This window comes from Pelecanus crispus, chromosome 7, assembly GCF_030463565.1.
Source record: "Pelecanus crispus isolate bPelCri1 chromosome 7, bPelCri1.pri, whole genome shotgun sequence".
NCBI lineage: Eukaryota > Metazoa > Chordata > Aves > Pelecaniformes > Pelecanidae > Pelecanus > Pelecanus crispus.
Window position 1 is genome coordinate 42,531,814 of NC_134649.1, and position 20,423 is coordinate 42,552,236.

The window sequence follows — 20,423 nt, forward strand, 5'->3', positions numbered from 1 at the left end:
TGCAGCTGATTCATTTAGCATGTAATTCCACATGTCTTTCACCATTTTTATTATAAGTAAAATGTCTCAGATGTGATGCCAGTCACTTCAGCTGTGTCTAGACTACAAGACTAAGGAGCACTTCCCAGTTCTTGGATCAAGGTGCAAGCAGTTTTAGGTTTAAATAGCAGTACATTAATTTTTTAACTAGTACTGGAGTTTATGAATAGTGTATTTAAAATAACTAGTGGCAGAATCTGATGAAGGAACATTCTCATGCTTCTTCAAGAATGACTCAGTGTGGGTGCATGAGCCCAGGAAATAGTGGAGTAGCCAAGTACATTGCAGTGAAAAGGTATTTTGACCGCCTCATGCAGTCGTGTGAGGGTGTGAAGGCCAGTGCAGCCATGACCCTCCTTCATTTCCCTCTGTCTTCTCATGGTTAGAAGAGGGAGTCCCATCAAGAGTCCATCTTATTAACTCTTAGCTTCTGTTAAATCTCTGTGGAATTTTGAAACCTTCTTCCTTATTCCTTCAATAACCACGGTCGCCTTGAACCTTTCCTGACGAACATCAGTGGTTAGACTTGACGTGTTTCTTACAAGCTCAGTTCCTGCACTTCTGACAGCTTCTGGTGGCATCCCCACCCTGTGACAAATCATTTCTCTTGAGAGACTGTAACAAGAGGTATCTCATTTGAGAAGCAAACTGCAGGCTCCCGACAGAGGCTTGGTATCTTAGTGTCTTCTGCTAAGATGTAGCTGTCTCAAGTTGCATCCCAATAGCTAAAGAGCAGAGCACCAGGACATGTCTGTGGCCACTACAGTGACAGTGTACTGAGCACAGTGATCCTCTGTGCTAGAGACTGGCGAGGTACAGGGAAAAGTGCTAACTACAGCTGAGGCCTTATTTCTCAAGGGCACGAAGCTCTTCACTGAGCACAGAGGTAGTGCTTCTCAGCTGTTTAAGACTTTATTTCTGCTTTCTGCTCCCTGCAGATTTATGTTCCAGCACCATATTGTGAATTGTACCTATCTTCAGCTTCAATTAAATTCATGAATGCAATATTGCAAACACAGCCATCTTCTGAAGCCAAGAAAATATCAAGGTATTTTAGGGAACATCCACCTTCCTTTTTCTCTGCTACCAACCCTGCTCCTGCAGTATGTTGAAGAATTTATGGTGTGATATCTAATCATGGTACTTGTAATGGAGGCTTCAGGAGTTGGCTAAATAACCCAAAAACATGTTTTCCTGGTGGCCGTGTGACATGCGGATAGATCCTTTTCTGAGAGCTGTCACACTGGGATGTAGAGCCCTGGAGTTGAACCTCCATGTGCTTAAATGTATGGCATGTATGTAATTGATGGCACGACTGGGACCTGAGGATGGAAATGTGTGAGATGAAAATTGTCTTCCTTAGCATGCAGCACCAAATAAGATCACGTTTAATGTCTGTGCTAAGGGAAAATTCATATTATTTCATTCTCTTGGACTGAAATTGGTTTTTTGCTTAAAGGGAAGAAGTGTATTGCTATTACATTTATAATTAATGATAACCTAATCTAAGATTTGTACAAGCAGATTTAAACTGAGCTCTTATTTTGACACATATAAAATTTTATCAGTAACATCTTTATATTCCTGACTGACACATGGCTAATAGCATTGTAGTAGATTAAATCTTGAAGCAAGAGAGATGAATGTACCTACAATATTACACAGGTGATTTTTCATATTCTGCTTTTTCACGTGTCTCCCCTTTATCAGAAGCCTGCCCTTGTGTTCATTTGACTTGATTATAACAAATAGATAGTAATTATCTTGCTGAAAGGACTTCTGTGTTTTTCTTTCAACATGCCCACCTACCCAGGACTTTCAAATGTATTCAAAGTGTTTTCTGTGCCTTTTCACTTTGAAAGGCGGTTTTTATTAAAAACAGTACTTCATAAATGCATTATTACAAAAATGTGAACATTAATGAGGAATAGTGTCCCCAGTAATCAACTTTTAGTAATTTATTATTTATCTCAATTTCTTTTAATTTATAATTTGTCTTAATGACTGAGGTCAGTGACTTCAGGAGGATGCCAGCCTTTAAGGGCTTCAGCAGGTAGTTTAATCTCCTAGAATGAAACCTACTGTATTGCCTTTTTAATATTTATGCAGATACGGTCTCCACAGAAAGCAGACACCTTCTCAATATTAAGGGTTTTTTTAATGACTTTGTTTTATCATAAATTAATTGATACTCATGTTATGCAAATAAAACTGTTCTTACATTTCTGGCCATTTTTTATACAGCAAGCAATGTGACACAGTCATAAGAATTAATTATTCCAAATGAAATACAATGGCTTCAGTTGCATTCTTATTTTAAATAGTTAAGCAAGGAAAGCCAGTATACTGCAGAATTAAAGACTCTGACTATATAAATGTATATAATTCCAATGCATTAAATCTAAAATGGTTTGAAGAAAGCTGGGCACCGCCCTTTTTTACGTGTGGAATTACTCGTGGAGTCCAGTATTCGCGTGAGTTAGGGCAGGATCTGGTTGTGGAGTTGCCTGCTCAAACATTTTGAATTCAATCAGTGCCAAAATTTGAGCTGCATGTGAAGTTTCTGGTCCCTGCTTGTTGTGGAAGTGAATCTGTTGGAATCGCACTCCACATGGTTACTTCTGCTGCAGTGCTGCATGTGAAGTCAAGCTTTTGCTATAGCTCTGCAGCCTTCACTCTGATATGCATTGTAGCTTATGGAATGGCTGTTAGACTCGGTTTTAAGTAATGTGCATCCTAAATATTGATGCTAGGTATATTGGTGCTAGGTGTTCCAGCTGCTCGCAGAATTTTTCCATCCCTCTCCGTAAAAAAGAGAACCCCATGAACCCCACTGAATGTGGTTAACAATAAAATAAATATTCACAAAAAAATTCCTGGGATTGCATTCAATGTTCTCTCCAGCAGGGGATGATAAGGGGGTGGAAGATGAATCGACATCCCAGGGTTGAGTGCTGCTGGGAACAGAAAGGTGCTTGTTTGCTAGGGATCTGGGAAAACATTTGTCAGATAGGTTATTTTTCAGTGAGTTAAGAGGTCAAATCCAGTCCTACTATGATCCTACTGGTAGATATTTCTTTCCAGTTGGGAAAACTTTTTTGCAGAAGATGAGGATATGCTATTGAGAGTGGATTCTCCAGGATTAATGTCACTAACAACGTCACCGGCTTCATGATTGTCGTAAGCCAGGTTAGGTTTGTGCTGCCTTCAGAAAGGGCAGTTTCCCTGTCACTTCGCTATTCTTCATGGTAATGAGTAGGATCAACCCATCTACCCCACTGACAACTAATCCTTCTTCCCCTTCTCCACAAATCAATTAATCCTTTCAGTCATCAGCCAGATCAGCAGGCTGATTCAGTTCACTGCTCAGCCCCGCAGGCAGGGCAAAGGGAGTGGGAGAATCCCCTTGTCCTTTGGCTGAAGCCAGCTGTGAAGAGCACGCTGAGAATTGATGGAGGTGCTTCTGAGGTGCAAGGGATGGCACAGGGCTGCTGAGCAGTGCAGTAAGTGGCTGCTGTTGGAGCAGATGGGCCAAGCAGCGTGACAGCTATGGCACATGAATCCAGGTGGCTTTGCAAATGAGAGACTGAAGTGCAGTGACTAACAAACAAATGGAATAAGCCTTCACATTAGAAGTAAGGCATAAGGTACAAGGAGTATATTGGATTTAGTAGACTGGGTAAGATAATAGCTGAAAAACAGAAAGCATTTACAAGCAGAATGAAAGACATGGGAGAGTTCCCTTACCGAGACTTCTTGATGTGTGTCAAACATCTAGTCTTCAGAAACACCAACACTCCAAACTAGACAAAGGTAACATGAGGAAGCACTTTGGTTTTGACCTTCTGGATTAATTCCTGACCCAAACCCATCTATTCCAATCCAATGCCACTAAACTATCCAGCGAGCTCTCAGGCTGTAAATGAATCAAAATGAATCTGAGATCTTACTATGTGGAAATGCCATCTCTGATATGATGCCCCATTTTTCTTGTGAAATTGGCCCCTATTGCTTTAACATTACAAAGGCACCTTATTAAGTGGGAGATAGGGGAAAATCCTTCCTGGTAGGATCACTAATTACCCAAACTTCAAATGTAACCCTGTTCTAACTTTATTGCTTCTATACACTTTGGGCTTCTTCTGAAGGTGGCTGTCTTCTGAAGGAATGTATTAAGTATTCTGCATTGTCAATTGCCATTTCTTAGAAAATGAGGTGTAAGTGAAGGTTTTCCTCTTCTATCTTTTTTTTTAAACAAACTTGACTTTCTTCTTGGCATTCTCCCTTTGTGGCAGGAAATGAGCTCCGTTGTGGTCCCCTTCAGTTTTGTGGTTTTGATAATCCTCTCAGACACTTGTCTTGGACCAGCAAGCGAAGATGGGAACTCCACCAAAGTGTTAAATATCTAGCATAGTAACTAAACATACCCCCACCTGTCAGCTTCAGTAGTGTCTGATTGTAAAGAATATTATTATAAGTTATATTATTTATAATAATAAATATATGTGCAATTATTTTAAAGTTCCAGAGACCTTTGCCCCTGTCCATTTAAGGTTACTTCTTTCTCTGCATAACACAAAGGGTTGGTACGTTAGTATGGTGCCAGATTCAGCTCACATTTTGTAGTGACGTAAATCCAGAATCACTTTATTGACATTGATAAAACAGATGGCTAAACCCAAGCTAGACAGAACTGTAATTATATCTGCAGTGTTAGAGGTGAAGGTATGTTATTAAAATATTTCCGTCTCTTTGAATAATGTGTAGGTCTTGCAAAATGTAAGCATCATACTGACAATATCAAACGTCACTCTAGCTTCTGGATGGGAAAAAGTATATGGTGCAAAAGGGAATATGCGCAGAATGACTATGAGAGCTACTAATTAGCCATTATAGGATTCCATTAATCTCTTCAATCGACTAAAAGAATTATAGTCATTGAAGTCTATTTGTCTTAAGAGGGAAAGAAGGCTTAACCAAAGCCTTTGGACTGACGATAGTGCAAGGAAAAGCATATTCTGTGCATCTAGCTACATCTGTTGGTTTTCTTAGAGAAGGTCACAGCCATTTTCAGATAACGTCAGAGCAGATACCATTCAAGAGTGCTGAGTATATTAGTACATATTTTACCAGAGGTCTGAGCTGCCCACGGCTAAGCATGCATATACGCCAGCTAAAGTAATTTGTGTTCCTGGGCGGGAGTTTGGAGTTGGAGGTCATGAATAGAAAAATACAGGCCCAAATTACTTCAACACTTTTCTCTTCCGCTGGTTAGTGTAATAGATGATATCTTACGTACAGCTCCTTTCTCGTGGCTATCAGCAGGGGGCAAGACGGGCCGTGCAGCCGGGGAGCAGCCACGTCCTGCGCAGCTGCGGGTCGCCTGTCCCCGGGGCTGCGCGAGTCCCTCAAGGCGGTGGCCTTCACCTGGCTTCTGCGCCGTAGCTGCCAGATCTTGCACGGTCAGTGGGACCACATTATGATGGAATCATAGAATCGTTTAGGTTGGAAAAGGCCTTTAAGATCATCCAGTCCAACCCAGCAGTTTGAAAGCTGGAAATCATAAGTGGTTTTTTGAGTTCCTAACATTTGTGGTTCTGATTTTAATCTTCCTAATATGAAACAGTTACATTTGCTCCAACGTGGTTTTCCTGAGTTTATGGGCAGCTTCAGCAGCATAAGCTCCCTCTCACCCAGTGAGCTCATATGTCAACAGTATTTCCTATTTAATTTATTTGTTTAATTGTTGCCTATGTTATCAAATAGGGTAAGAAACTGCATTGGGTTAAGGTTTCTGGGGGGAATCAGAAGTGAAAATGCAGAAGAGAAAAAAGGGAGGAGAAACAAGAAAGGGTAGTGAACAACAGAGAAGTGAATTAGCAGTGGCTATAAAGGTGGAGACATACTGCCACCATGCAGTGATGATGGTAAAAAGAAAACTAACCATGTTTTGCCATGGATCTCTGGTGCAGGCCCATCCTTGAAATTGGTGGGAACTCAATGGACCAGAGAGCACGTTATCTGTAATGTATTTTTTGGCTCACAGATCACAATTAAAATTAAATTCTGCCTTCTGCAAAATTAAATTGGACACACTGGTCTGCCGCAGTGAATCCTTGATCTCAGTTGGTCTCAGTTGAGCTAGACTACTCAAGAAAAAAGCCAAATGATAACTATGGAACTTTTCTTGTGAGAGTATGCGAAAATGCTATCACAGCACAAGTTATTTTCAAGGAAATCTAGGATGTGTGGGTTATTTTTCAGGAGAGGAAAGATTGTTTTACAGGCTCTCTCTATTGACTGCTGATCATTCCATTCAAGTGTCTTGGCTGCAAAAATATTAATACAAATGTTGTTATGAGATGATGATGTTCTCAATATTACATAGAATAAATGTTATCACTTAAATATTGTAAAGTGCCAGCATTTCTGCATGCTGCAGCTTTTTGCTAAGATGAGCATACACTTGTCAAATGTTTTGAATTCTGTATTATTCAGTAAATGAGCATGTGGTTAATTAAAGTAGCATTACTATACTGGGAGGTGATCAGATTGCAAACATATCTTTAACAATTGGCTTTTGTAAATAAAATAGAAGGGAGCTGATTGAGATCTGAAAATGTCAATAGATGCAAAAAGTCACCTTAGAGCATTACCTGATAAAATAAAGAGTAGAGAAGTAATGACATGGTCAATATTAACTGCCATCAGATGGAAGGAAATCAGATTGTCAGGGATCTATAAAATTCTTGCCAAAGTAGAACCTCATTTACATATACAGATCTTCATACCCTTTGCTAAGAAAAGCATATGTGACAGCTTAGAGGTTTTAGCTGCCAAAGATCTTTCACTCTGAATACAGTAAATGTCACATCTATTTATTTATCGTTAAATTTTGCTAAGTATCTGTAGAAATATTTGGATTTTTTCTATCATAATGTAGATGTTTAAAAGGAAAGGAATCCAGATTATAATGCAGCTGTAGCACCAAACCATATGGCTGCTAAATGGGAGCAAAAATACACCACTGAATTACTCGGAGTAAACACAAACTGGATGCTATCTTCAGAAGAATATTAAATGGAATATATAAATACCAGAGTATTGCCATAAAATCATGCAATCAGACAATAGTAGCCATCAGGCAATGGATTATTTCACATGCTGAAAGTAATCACAGTTGTATAGCAATTTACGTTTTCTAAATGCCAGACTGAAAATATTAACTAATGAATCTTGGCAAGCACAGTGTTTCTACCAACTGCAGTGGTGGTTATAACAACATCTAGGCCTTTTTTGAGAGAGAGAAAGAGAGAGAAATAAGGCAGCCATCCTACACCCCAGCCTTATCAGAATCTGTCCGGAGTCCCAGGTGCTCGAAACAGTCTTGTTTGTCTTTAATTCAATTCAAGCCTTTGACTTCTTTCTTTTAAGAAAACGTCTGTGGGTGATTTATTAGTATATTGGGTGGAATTTGCACTGTGCTGAGCAAGAACAAATGGTCCAGTGGAATACATACTCAATGTTATGAATAGTGTCTGGCATGAGAGAGAACTCAAATTAGTGTGGGTGTTGTGTTGCCTGTTCTTTTGTTTGGAGACCGTTTCATGATAAGTCCATTTGGATTCTGCATCATTGTGTAAAAAGGAAAAAGTCACTAACTTTGAGGAGAAAAGCCTGTGTATCTGCTCAGCCTGGCAAAAACTTACTGGGGGCAATTATCAACCCTACTTCCATACTTTGTGTCTCTTCTGTTCTTTTTATACAATGTGGAAGGAGGGGAGGCCTCTTCATCCCATCCACAGCCATCTTCAAACTGCAGACAAGAACTAAACGATCCTTGAACTTCAGTTGGACTTTGTAAATTATCATTGTGGGGAATAGACTCTCAGTATTCGTAACTGCAATGCTTAGAATTAGAAATATAATATGAAGCGTTTACCTCAAAATTGGCCAGATTCATCAAGATTTCTTATTACCACATCTTGAACTAGCTGTGCCCCTGGGAACTCAGATCTAAGTGATGTTGAGTGAAGACTTTCCCTCCTGAGTTTGTAGCTGAAGTTTTATGTATGAGACGAATAGCAACTCTGAATATATCTTTCTTTCTACAGATGATATGGAAGCAATTCCAGTCAAGCAGTTCGTTAAACACATCAGTGAGCTGTATTCTAATAACCAGCATGGGTTCTCGGAAGACTTTGAGGTACGATTTAATAATCCACCAATAAAATGTTGTTTTCCTAAAGTTAATTGTGTATTAATACTTACGGACTGTGCGACATCTGTGTGATGCTGTCACGTCCGGTAAATGCAATACTCAAATGTATCAGAAGAAATAGGGAAATACCAATTTGTCACCAGGTATGAGCAATGTGGGACTGGACACTTACAGATGATTCTAACCACCACAGATTTGGTGCCTTTAAGGGGGGGCCCTTCTAGGTTTTTATTAAAGAGGAAAAGCTGCCTGCAGTCCCCCAGGAATGACATGAAGATACAAGCAGTTGTTTTTAACTCCAGGCTTTTCTTCTGATCGGCAGCTTATTTTACTCTTATTGGCCCAGAATTTGCTCCTCTTAGTCACACTGAGTAGCCACATAGCCCTTGAGTAGCCCAAAAGGGGTAAAATAGTGCTCACTATGAGTAAGAGTAGTAGAATTCAGTCTTCTATGAAAACCCAAACTATGTGTCAGTTCCTGGAGTCCTTGGTCATCCTCTGTTCAGCCAGGAAAGATTGCTGTTGAAGTCATCAGTTATTTTGTTCCAGTAAAACAAGGAGGAAAGCTTCAGGATTTAGTTACCTAACGTGTATTTACCTAATGTGACTATTTTAAGGTTTGCATCTTGTTACCTGTTTAGGACAGATTCTGGCCTATAAACGTGTGATAAATTGGAGGTGATCCCAATGAAGTGAAAGTAGTTTTCCACCTCTGGGTTACCAAACCTGTATTGTGCAAGCACGGTAGACATCACACAGTATGAGGATGGGCTGCAGAGTCAGGCCCTAATAAGCTCAAGTCAGTATTCTCTGGCTAGTTTTTAGGCATTTATTTAATTCAGTCTAATCACAGTGACTGCTGAACTTTTGGAAGTATTGAGAAGCAGGAGGAGCCCCAGGAAATTGCATGGAGCTGTGCTACTGGCATCCCTACCAGCAAAAGGAGGTGTGCTTGTGTGCTGCATGTGAATCAGAGAGGCAGCTCTGCTTACAAACAAGGCAGTGAACCAAAATCGGTGGCCTAATATCTACGGCTTCTTCACTTACTGCAGTAAAGACAAGACTGTATTCAGGAATTGTTTTTAATGGGATCATTTAAAACATTTATTGTTGCTGTTTGGTTACTGTCTATAAAGAGTGGCTGCTCTGTCTGATGCCCAAAAACCATTGTGTAAGTTAGAAACATTTTGTATTCATGAGGAAGGCAAATGTGTAAGGTGTTAAAGTGATTTAGTTCAATTGACTGCTGGCTGGATGGCTGAGCAGGAATATTGAGGCATTTAACAATGTTGATGGTATTCAGGACAAACATTTATTCTCCAGAGAGTAGAATTTGATCAGGATGATCAAATGCGACTCACTCTTCTCAATTATTTATGAATTGCGACCCCAGTGCTATTCATCACAGCTGGGTTTTACACCATTTAATTATTCAAAATAATAAGCAACACATCTGTAAACTTGGTCTGGCTTTAAGCAGGCTTTGCTTCAGCTGTCACAAAATCACTGCTATTAACAAATGTTGGACACCTTCTGCCTGTGTTTTAGCAAAGAAAAACACTTCTTTAATAGGCCTATTTTCTCCCTTCTTCCTGGAGCTCCCTGCTGCGAGTGCCACGCCGTGGCAGTCAGTCGGAGAGATGGATTTGGCCAGTTAGTCCTGTTCTGGGGAACGTGGGGTCCCCTTTGAAGGGAAGTAAAACTCCTCCAACTGCACTGCACTGCACACGCCAAATTCTGTTCTCCGTGCTGGCTTAAAATTTGGAGTGTCTCCTTTGAAGTCAGTATAGCTACTGCAGATGCATTTCTCCATAGTTGAGGTCTCGGCTTCCTAAAGAGTACATGAAATTTCCTTCTAGAGTAAGGAGAAGGAATAGGAACAAGACAATCACTATCTGGGATAAACCATCTGGCTCCCTTTCATTGCTTGTGTTCTGCCCTGCTGATGCCTCGTGGGCCTAATTTTCTTCCTTATGGTTCACAGTGATGGGACAGAAGAGTGAAGCCCAGGCTTTTTCACAGACCCTGTAGGTAGAATGTTTCTCAAGTGCCTAAAGTGACTCAGAGATCAGAATCCCAGTTTTGAAAGTGGCTGAGGGATAGAGGAGCCTGAGGTTACATTTATACAGCAGCTATTGGAAGTGGCTAGTGGTGTAACTTCTCACGTCTGGTCAGATCCAGCCATGGTCTATGTGCTGGCATTGTATCTGCCAGCTAGCATGAAGCCTTAGCTAACGTTTTATGGAGAAAAAGTAGGATTCCAGATGCAACAGAAAATCTGGTGTTACAGGGGTGCTAGCCCTGGGTGCACAGCCACATAATGCTAAGTGCAGGGTGGGTGCAAATTCATGATACACGCTCAAATTTGTTTCAAATAGGTTAGCAGGTTGCCACTGTGCCAGCAGACTTCACCCAGGACCAGATATTGTCTGCCCACACCTCTCTAACTTTCTGCCATGGGCAACTGTTACCGTTCTTGCACATAACAACATAAAAGCAGCATGAACTTCTCATCGTGAGGTCTTGCTGCTTTAGCAAAAATAGGATTGTGTGCTGATACCCAATCTAGATCACATGCTGAGGGATTGGGCAGTATGCATCAATAGTGCACCTCCAACCCCTTCATGCCTGGGGAACTTCTGAAAAGAGGCATTAGGTTCTGCAGTCATACGGGCTTTTTACAAAAAAATCTGCTTTTTACATCTAAAAGGAAGAGAGAAGAGGATGGCAACGAGACGCTGAAAAAATGTGATCAATACTACAGAATAAATAAATCTTCCCAAAGATAGCCAGCGCATAGGATTTTTTTCAAGGAAAAAAGGATCAAAAATCTTTTCAGTAATTTCTGTGGCAGGAGGTTTTATGGTGGAACCTGTGAAAGGAAAGACGAAGCTAGGCGCACACATACTCTGCCCGATGTAGAAGGTAAACACTCTCCATTCGTTTGTTGCTAGTTTTTGGTGTCTCTTCTTGTGTTTTTGGCAACACGTTGTGGGGTTGTACTGAGTTGGTTTTTACATGAAGAAGATTCTTTTGAAAGTAAATTGTGTGACTACTCCCTCCTCCTCTTAAAACGAGCTGTAATTACAGCTAAATATTTTGTGAATGTGCTTAGGAAGCGTTTTATGTGCAGAGGAAAAAAAATGACTTTGAACTCACAAATCTTTCCTTGGAAAGTACATCCAAAATGAATCCTTATTCCCTTTGGGTAATCATAGTGCAAGTAGCCAGCTTTATTGTCTGGTGATGGCTGGGCTTTCTTGTATATACAGGATTGTTAAGATTTCCTTTGAGTCCTATGAATTTTCAATTTTTGATATAAACTGGAAATATAAGGCCCAATTTAATACTAAACAACAAATAGCTTTTTAAAATAAAGTCCATGATCCTGCATCGCCAGTGCTGGTCTCTGATACAACTCTTTGTATTCCACCTTGGAATTTGTTCAACTGAACACTGAAAAAAGTTCAAGGAGGTTTTTTGGCTTGTGCTCGGGCAGTTCCAGCACCCTCTTGCTATGGCATACAGGGTGAGGTACCACATTTTTACAGGGCAGCACTGGGGCAGGGTTTGGTGGCAAGACCTAGCAGAGATGGAGGGGCTTCCCCAGCCAGAGATTATATCTACTCCTTGTCTAGCCAGAATTTTCTTGGCATCATTATGTTTATTAGACTTTGATAGATCTTTCTTCCACACATAGACTTCTGCTGTCCAAAGCATCCCATGGCAATGAATTCTACAATTTGTTCCACAAGAATGGACTTCCTTTTGCTTTTAACTCATGCCTAATAACTTCTTTTGGTGCCTCCTACTTTTTGCATTACAAAGTACATCCCTGTTCACTTAAACGCCTCACGTGATTCTGTCTGCCTCCCTCATATTCCCCCTTAACCATCTGTTTTCAAATCTGAAGAAGTCTAAACTATTTAATTTGTTTATTTGTGGAAGCCATTCTAGACTTATGATGACTTGTTCTCTCTGTACCTTTTCTCCTGCCTTTACCATATCCTTTTCGAGATAGGAAGGCCAAAACTGTGCACAGTATTTAATGAGCAGGTTTACTGCAGAGTTCTGCGGGAGCACAGTGATGTTTTCTGTTTGGTTTTCTATTACTTTCCTCCTTCCTAACACACTATTTGTTTTTTAACAACTACTGAGCACTCAGCTGACACCTCCAGAAAACTATCAGCTGTGACCCCAAGGTCTCGTCACTGAATGGCAATAGCAAATTGGGAACCTGTCAGTATGTATGTATAGTTTGGGATTTTTTTCCCAAGTACATCACTTTGCATTTATCAACATTGAATTTCATTTGCCATTTTATCACTCAGTCACTCAGTATTGCAAGATTGCTCTGCTTCCCTTCACAAACAGCTTTTGTTCTAATTATCCTGAATAATTCTCTTCTGCAGTCCATTTGTGAACAGATTAGGTTCCCATAAGGTCCCCCTAGTGAAATCTGAACACTGACAATTCCTGGGCGGTGAGTCCCACTGTTAAAGTGTTGGTATACAAGGTGAGTTTTACTTTTGCTCCAAGACAGATCAGTTTTTAAAGTAATGTTTTCTGGGAGGCATTTCACAAACACTGGAAATCCAAATATGCTATTCTCTCCCAGACTGTTCTTACCTATGGACTTCTTCAAGGACCTCTCCACAGTGTGTTAGAGGCGTTCACTAGCTCTGCTATTTATTACAGCGTCTAGCACTTTGCCCCACAGAGAAGTCAGATTTAGTGGGCTGTAGTGCCTGAAATCCCTTCTGGATCTCATTTTAAAAACCGATGTCACATTTGTCATCTTCTATTCCCCTGATAGCCTGACTATATAGGGCATGTGCCCTCCAAATTCTTGTATCAAAAAGAGTGTGAAGCACCACCTCCCACGATAAAGCTTTTCACTCCTTCCCCCTGGCCGGTTACTGGAATAACGCAGTAAGTTTTTTGAGTAGTCTTATCCTTTTGCTCTAAGAAAGGAACACTAAGCCAAGAAATCACCCTCCATCCCCAAAGCTAACTGTGAATTTTTATAGTATAATGCAGTGTTTGGATTTCTGAGATCAGACAATTTTATTTCCCTCCTCCCTAGTTCTGGAGTGGGTTGGTCAGTGCTGCTGCAGGAGCGATTAGAGTGGGTGAATGCAATCTCCGCAGACCTCTCCTGCCTGTGGCCGTGTGAGTGTAATGATTCATTGCCAATTTGGCGTCTGAACAGGCTCGCTGAACTTGGAGGCAGGCTGTCTAGCTCCCTCATCACATAAATTGAAAATATCTTTATACTCCAGTGGCACCTTCTTCTAAATGTCCTGAAATGTAAGAAAATAACATAAATCTGTATCTTCAGTGATGTGGCAGGGATTTGCTAACGTTATTCTCATGGTTGCTGCTGCTTAGGGCAGGGGTCACTAGCTCTTTTTAACCGGTGACCCCGGAATGTTATTCTCCAGCAAAGGGCTGCATTGAAGACTGATAACGCTGCACTTTGCGCATTTCTTGAGACACTAAAAACACTGTGTAGTTATACTGGCATCCCTTACAGATTAGACTCAGCTTACACCAAGCACATGCTTATAACTGCATCTACACCAAGGAATTTGGCAGTAGAAAGATGCCATTTCAAAAGCTTGCTGCTAGCAGACATTACTGCACTGGGAAATGTTTTATAACCCTGGCCCAAAACTGCCATAATTAGAGGTATTCTCAGCCTGCACGTCGCTGTGCTGAAACCGAAGGGAAGCAGCACTGTGAAGCTGGAGGAGGAAGGATTGCTGCAGAAGAGGGTCTTCCTGGATTTCTCTGTTCTTATCTCACCACTTGACCAACGCTAAGAAATTGGCATTTACCTGAATTAAGAGGTAAAGTTGAAGAGAAGCAATAAAAGAATTTCATGTATCTGGGCTTTCTGTTACTAACCATAGTACCGCAGCCATACTCAAAGTGTCTGCCTGGAAGCCCCGATCGGAGGAGCCGTAGCCTGACACGGGCAATGCAAGGTTTCAGTCAGGCTCTGACACCTCCCTGCCTAATGAAGGGCGGGATATCACAAGCAAATGGCCCTCCACTGTCCTCTCCTCTCGCATTCATTTACATGAATTTTTAGCTGTCTATTCATGAGTCCTCTTCTGTTATTCCTGTGTTGAGTCCTTTTGGTTTGTTTATTTTCCCCTTCTTTCTAGGCTGTCCCCAGCTCACCTCTCTCTTGAGTGCCTTCGGAGAGTTTATACTAGGGCTAAATTATTGCAAAAATCTACACTATTCCTGTGGGATATCTTCAAATACTATCTGCTGTCTCTGTTGGTATGCCGCCTTCATGTTTGCTGTGATAAAACAAACAGCAAGAGCACTACCACAGAATTCTCTAATTTGGGATTAAAATAATAGGTCAAAAATGATTTTAGGGGTGGATGAACTCAATGCTTTCATGCTGAAAAATATCACAATAATATCAAAACAGAGCTATGTTCTCTAATTTAGTCCTTCAAATTAGGATCTTTTCTTTGTTCATGATTCCTCCTCATTGCTATTCATAGGCTTTCACAGTTCAGCCCCTGTTAGGACATCAGACTGAAGTAATGGGAAACAACAGCAGCACTGCATAAGGCCAAATCAAGAGACCGAGTTCCTGCTCAGTCACTGTAGCAAAAATTCTTGCTCAGAACCTTATATTGCCAGCAAGACACTGGAGCAGTTTGATTTTACACTTAAATGGAAATTCTTTGAAGTTTAGAAGAAACTAATCTGTAACTTGTTTCAGAAAGGCAATGAAAATGGGTCGTTAAACCTGGGTGTATCAAATTCCAATTAGCATTAGCATGAACAATATAATTAAAAGGTAAATTAGCCATAATAGCATAGACTAGAACACTTTTTACAGTAACTAACGGTCAATTGAAACCATGTACTTTGGTTTCTTCGGTTGTCAATGATAAGTTGAAAGGACAGAATAAGAGCCTGTATCCATTCATCTTTGGACAGTAATGTGTTCTGCAAAGTTAAACATGAAGAGCAGCAGTGTGCCAGCCAGCCGCCAGTGGAAGAGACTAAGCGGGATTAAGGAAAGCCAAAGAAAAGACTCTAGAACTGAAAAGTTTGTGGATGAATGATGGATGTGGTGGTATGGATACTATCTGTCCTACTCCGAGGTGCCAGTAGCAGTTTTGTGGTAATTAGAGAGGAGTTTGTTTAGGCTGCAGTGAGCAGCCTCGTATCAGACCTGACCTGGTGGCTCTGCCTGCAAACTTGAGTTGTAATAATAGTAGAATCACGGTGATGTTTTAAATGCAAATGACGGACTTGGTAGCCAGTAAGATTTAGAAATCCCAGGGTGGTCATTGCATAAGCAATCGAAAACGCTGGGAAAGTAAATATGTAATATACATAAATGTGGTAAAATGGCATAATTAGGATGGTGACTTTTTGGAACTTTCTCCAGCATGATATTTTTTAACACTGGGCTGTCCTCTTCTGCCAAAGGGTAAATAATACTCTGAAGAGAGGCGTCGATAACAGGCTGCAGCTGGTCTTGTCTTCTTGCAGCATTTTGTGCATTGATGAAAGACAACCACCTTGACTTTAATAACAAAGGAATGTTAGCTTATGCCTTACTGTCTGGTGGGGTGAGCCTGTAGTTTAGTAATTCGCTACTAGAATTTGGAGAGATGAATGTAGGAGGGTAAGAGAGCACGGATAACCACCCTCCGCTCTCAACCTGATCTGTCCATGCAGCACAGCCAGACATCGTCAGTGGCCCACACAGAGCTGGAGGATGTCCTCAGGCCCCTTCTTGTTGGACAACTTCAATGTTCAAGAGTGTTGGTTGTGTTCTGGACCGGTGAGGGTGCGGGGCAGAGCTGAAGACAAACTGGCCTTTTATTGCTCTGTGTTGATTTTTAAAAAGACAAAAATAGTTGAGGTGCGTTGGCAAGGGGGAAGCTTTTCTTGAACAGTCTCCTTTTGCTATGTTTTTGCAGTGTGCAGACATAGGAATCCACCGTTATAGCAGCTTTCCAGAGTATTAAAAATCATTTAGAATATTACGTGTTAAGAAAAGCCATTTTCAGATGATCAGCTCTCACAGCATCAGACCTTCTTTTCCCTTGCTGTGTTTTTCACCATCTTAGCTTAATCTTCCTCTTCTATTAACTTTATATTGGCCAGCTGGGAACATGTACAGTTGAAAAAAACAGTCAGCATCAGCATAAAAAGGTTAATTAAAATGATTAACCTCACCAACAATTCCTTATGGAAAAATCCTATAGAATTTAATAGAAAGTGATACATTTACTATGTAGTATTTAAACTGTCAGAGAAAATTCCTTAGCAGGGAGGCAATTCCCTATTAAATTCTATAACTTTTTAGAGTATTCTCCACAGAACCTTATTGGATTCATCTGTATTAAATTCTGTGGCATTTGGCATAAATGTTTCAATGCTAATAACTTCTGAAAAGAATTCTGTAGTGATGCAGGGATGTAGAGTTTGATGTGAGGCTTTTCAGAAGCGAGGGGTTATTTTTTAGGAATGACCTACAATGGTACAGCAGTGATGTTATATGATTTCTAAATGCAAAAAAAGGTAAAACGAAATTACATTAAATCAACCTAACATGTAAGCAATGCTGCTTTTCCAGTTATGACTTAGGCTGAACTGATCCTGCCCATTGTGTAATCAGAAGTCCCTTGCCTACTGGAGCTGACAGGCAGAATTAGGGGAAACGCACACTTTAATGTGTTTTTTTATTTCTGTGATAGAAATGGAAGTATGAAAATTCTATTAGGGCCAGCTGAGAGTTTTGCTTGATTTCTCTTTGTCTTTGCTCAGCTCAGCTCCTTGAATGTAGTATGCTTCTCCCTATGGAGAGGGGGGAATGGAGAGAGAAGCAATTGTTATTTGGGAGTGTCATGTGGATATAAAAGCTATAAAATGTTCAAGGTTTTAGTATACTTTGCACTTTTAAAATGTAAGTGCTGGGGAAGATATCAAAATTGCTATGCAAGTCCTTTGTGAAATGTCTGCATAATGCTGAACTCTGTTACATCTGCTGTTTGTATAGCATTTCTCTTGATAATTTTTCTCTGTCACTTAGCTTGTGATCTTTGTAGCAGCTGTGAGCTCCTAATGACTTTCCCTCTTAGGCAGGTTCTATACTGTTATTTTTAAAGCCTGAAGTACAAAGTAATTTGGCACTTCTCTCTATATCCTTGGGGGAAATTGGTTCTGTTTGGTGCGATTTCTGGGACTCGCAAAAGATTTGAATAAATGCAGTTTCTTCCACAACTTTGTAAACTCCAAACATTGATATATTTTTCAAAAATGTGTTTTTAAACTAAGAATATTTATGCTAGAGATAAAAAGGGGTTTCGTTTTTTCAGGAAGATTGTGGTTAAATAGATACAAAAAACCCACATCTTGGAGGTGGTATTGCAGATGAGTTTTAGCGATGCAGTTTGCAAGACAGTCTCTGAAGTGTGTAATTCTCTGGGACAGTATGGCCAAGGGGAATCGCTGCTCTTCTCTAGGGTCAGAGAAAAGACCCTCCATTGCCCCCTTTCAATAGCCCTGTATTCTGTTGTTGGACAGTGTAAGTAAGGGGTAGGTTAAGAACTAAAAACATCAATGCAAGTTAGGGATCTAACCTACAGCCTCAGCTAGACAGAAATTTGCACCTCTAGCTTCATGAACACCTTGGCAAGCCTGGCCTCTTTCTGCTTTGTAGATGTGGATACAAGCTTGTATATTTTTCACTATATCGTGGGCTGTTAATCGGTGTCCAAGCAGTGGTATTTAAAGCACTCGCTGTTATCTTCAGAGATCTATTGTATTTATATTTTATAAAAGGCATCTCTCTGCAGAGAACTAACAAAAGGTCAGTGCCAAACGTAAATGTCAGAAACCCTGTTTTGAGAGGTTATAAGCAGGTAAGTTGTCCAGCGGTCAAAGGCTTCTGTTGAAGCGGGTTTTGTGCTTAGTTTCTTAGACTGCACTGGCCACTCTTGCCTTTGAGGGACTCTGTCTTCCCTTCCCAAGAGGGGACAGAGTGAGGCATCACAGGAGATGCAGTCCAGAAGACGGATGGACTGCTGGTCAGAGGGGACAGTCGGCCCTCAGGGTGCCCAAAGTGCATCTATCACCAAGTCCGTGGAGAGAAGCATAACCACACACCAGGGAGCAGGTAACACAGCTCAGTTTAAGCAGACCATGTCATACAGGACAATACTGAAGGACTTTGTGTTCAATCCAACAATGAAGATACCGGTATTTTAAACACGGTTTCTGTAAGCTGTTGTAAAAGGAGGTAAAGCTTAAATTTTTTGGACTGACACATTTTCCATTCGACTAATTTTTATGCCTAGGAAGTGCAGCGCTGTACGGCCGACATGAACATCACTGCAGAGCATTCCAACCACCCCGACAACAAGCACAAGAACAGATACATCAACATCCTAGCCTGTAAGTAAGCACAATGAATCAACCCAAAAAGGCGCTCTCCTCTCACAGTGTGTCTGTGTGTGACTGGAAAAGGCAGGTGGCTTCAAGTTACATTATTGCACAGTAATTAATAAAAACGTGGAAGTGTGGCTGGGACATCATTTCCCTACTAAAGGCAGCGGACGTTTTGACTTCTCTGGAGCCAGGATTTCATTCCAGCTTTTGGTCTAAAATATTTTGCAGTTTGATGTCATTTTAGTGTCATTTTAGAAGTGTCAGTTTGGTATGAAATTTTGTGGAGGAATAACTGAGATAAATTGATGATCAGAGCTCTTCTGCCTGCTAATGTCTGAAAACTGGCCTAAGGGAAGTGCGTGGTGGAGCAAAGAGTTTTATTGATGATCCTGGGGATTCCCTTATAATCCCAAAGGTGCTAAATCTTACAGAGTGTATCTGCTGTATTTCAAACTGCTTCAGCTGTGTGTACGACTTGGACAAAGTGATCTTTGTAGCACAGTGCAGGCTTTGCCTGTATTCCTCCGAGAACTGCAAATCTGGACTCTGCTCTAGAATGCAGATTATTACAGGTCTGGGATGGAAATGTGGAGCAGGAGAAGGACTGCAATTTTTTTCTCATTTAAGCTGAAATCAAGCATTTGGGTAGAACAAAAAGAGGAGCTAAAGGGGGTAGCCTGAAGTCTATCCTCTTGGTGTGATAAGAGTGGTGAAGGAGTGAGGACATCCACTGAGCTCCCAGCGCCAGTAGAGCTGTCTGAGCCCAGCAGCGAGTGGAGGGTAGTGAGCTCGGACACCGAGCCAAGCCAAGGCAGCATTACTGCCTGCGAGAGCTGAGCCGGTGTCTCCGCATGGTGTTACGCAGACCTCTGGGGTGGCCGGCGCTTTGAATCACACTGCACTGTGTGATGTGGATGATCCTAGAGATTGTGCTCCTGACGTTCCAGTGTCCTTTAAAGAGAAGCTGTCCCAGCACAAACCACATAGTTCAAGGGATGTAAGCCTGAGGACCTGCTACCATGAGCAGATGACCAAGAACACGTACTCCCACCTCCCCCTTGACTCCAACCCAAGGCCAATTTCTTGCATGCACTAATAAGGGCTGCTCTGATACCTAGGAAATGGGATGTTTATCTCCAGTTCTGCACTGTGTTTCTTTAATGCTTCTCTGCTCTGTTTTTTATCCTGCAGATGATCACAGCAGGGTGAAGCTAAGGCCTTTACCAGGAAAAGATTCTAAGCACAGTGACTACATTAATGCTAATTATGTTGATGTAAGTTGTTTGAATTGTGTTTTCTTCTCTAACTCTGAATCCTTCCACAAGGAGGAAGTATGGCCACTTGTGAAGTGGTCATGTTTTCCAACTTCACCTGATAATTTTGCTACAAAGTCCTTACTATTCTGAATGAGAAAGGCACCTTTCTTTGATACCTTTAAAATATTAATATGTCTGCCGCGATATTGCTTTCATCTCACTTGGTATTATGGTTTTCTTTGAAGGGTTACAACAAAGCAAAAGCCTACATTGCTACCCAGGGACCTTTAAAGTCTACCTTTGAAGATTTCTGGAGGATGATTTGGGAACAAAATACTGGAATCATTGTCATGATCACAAACCTGGTTGAAAAAGGAAGAGTAAGAGATTTTCTAGTTTGTTAGCAAAGTTAGCAAGTGTTGCTCCTTACCACCTCCCTGAACCACATGGGCAAAATTAGTTTTTAG

At 41.0% G+C, this 20,423-nt stretch overlaps 1 protein-coding gene across 1 annotated transcript in view; it reads left to right on the plus strand.

The window, feature by feature from the left end:
• PTPRG (protein tyrosine phosphatase receptor type G) overlaps window positions 1–20,423 on the plus strand; it is a 417,051-nt gene that overhangs the window by 382,676 nt on the left and 13,952 nt on the right. Inside the window, exons 15-18 of the mRNA XM_075714254.1 lie at window positions 8,154–8,245; window positions 18,610–18,706; window positions 19,892–19,974; window positions 20,202–20,336. Of these exons, the coding sequence (XP_075570369.1) occupies window positions 8,154–8,245; window positions 18,610–18,706; window positions 19,892–19,974; window positions 20,202–20,336 (407 nt within the window). The remainder of the gene's footprint in view (window positions 1–8,153; window positions 8,246–18,609; window positions 18,707–19,891; window positions 19,975–20,201; window positions 20,337–20,423) is intronic.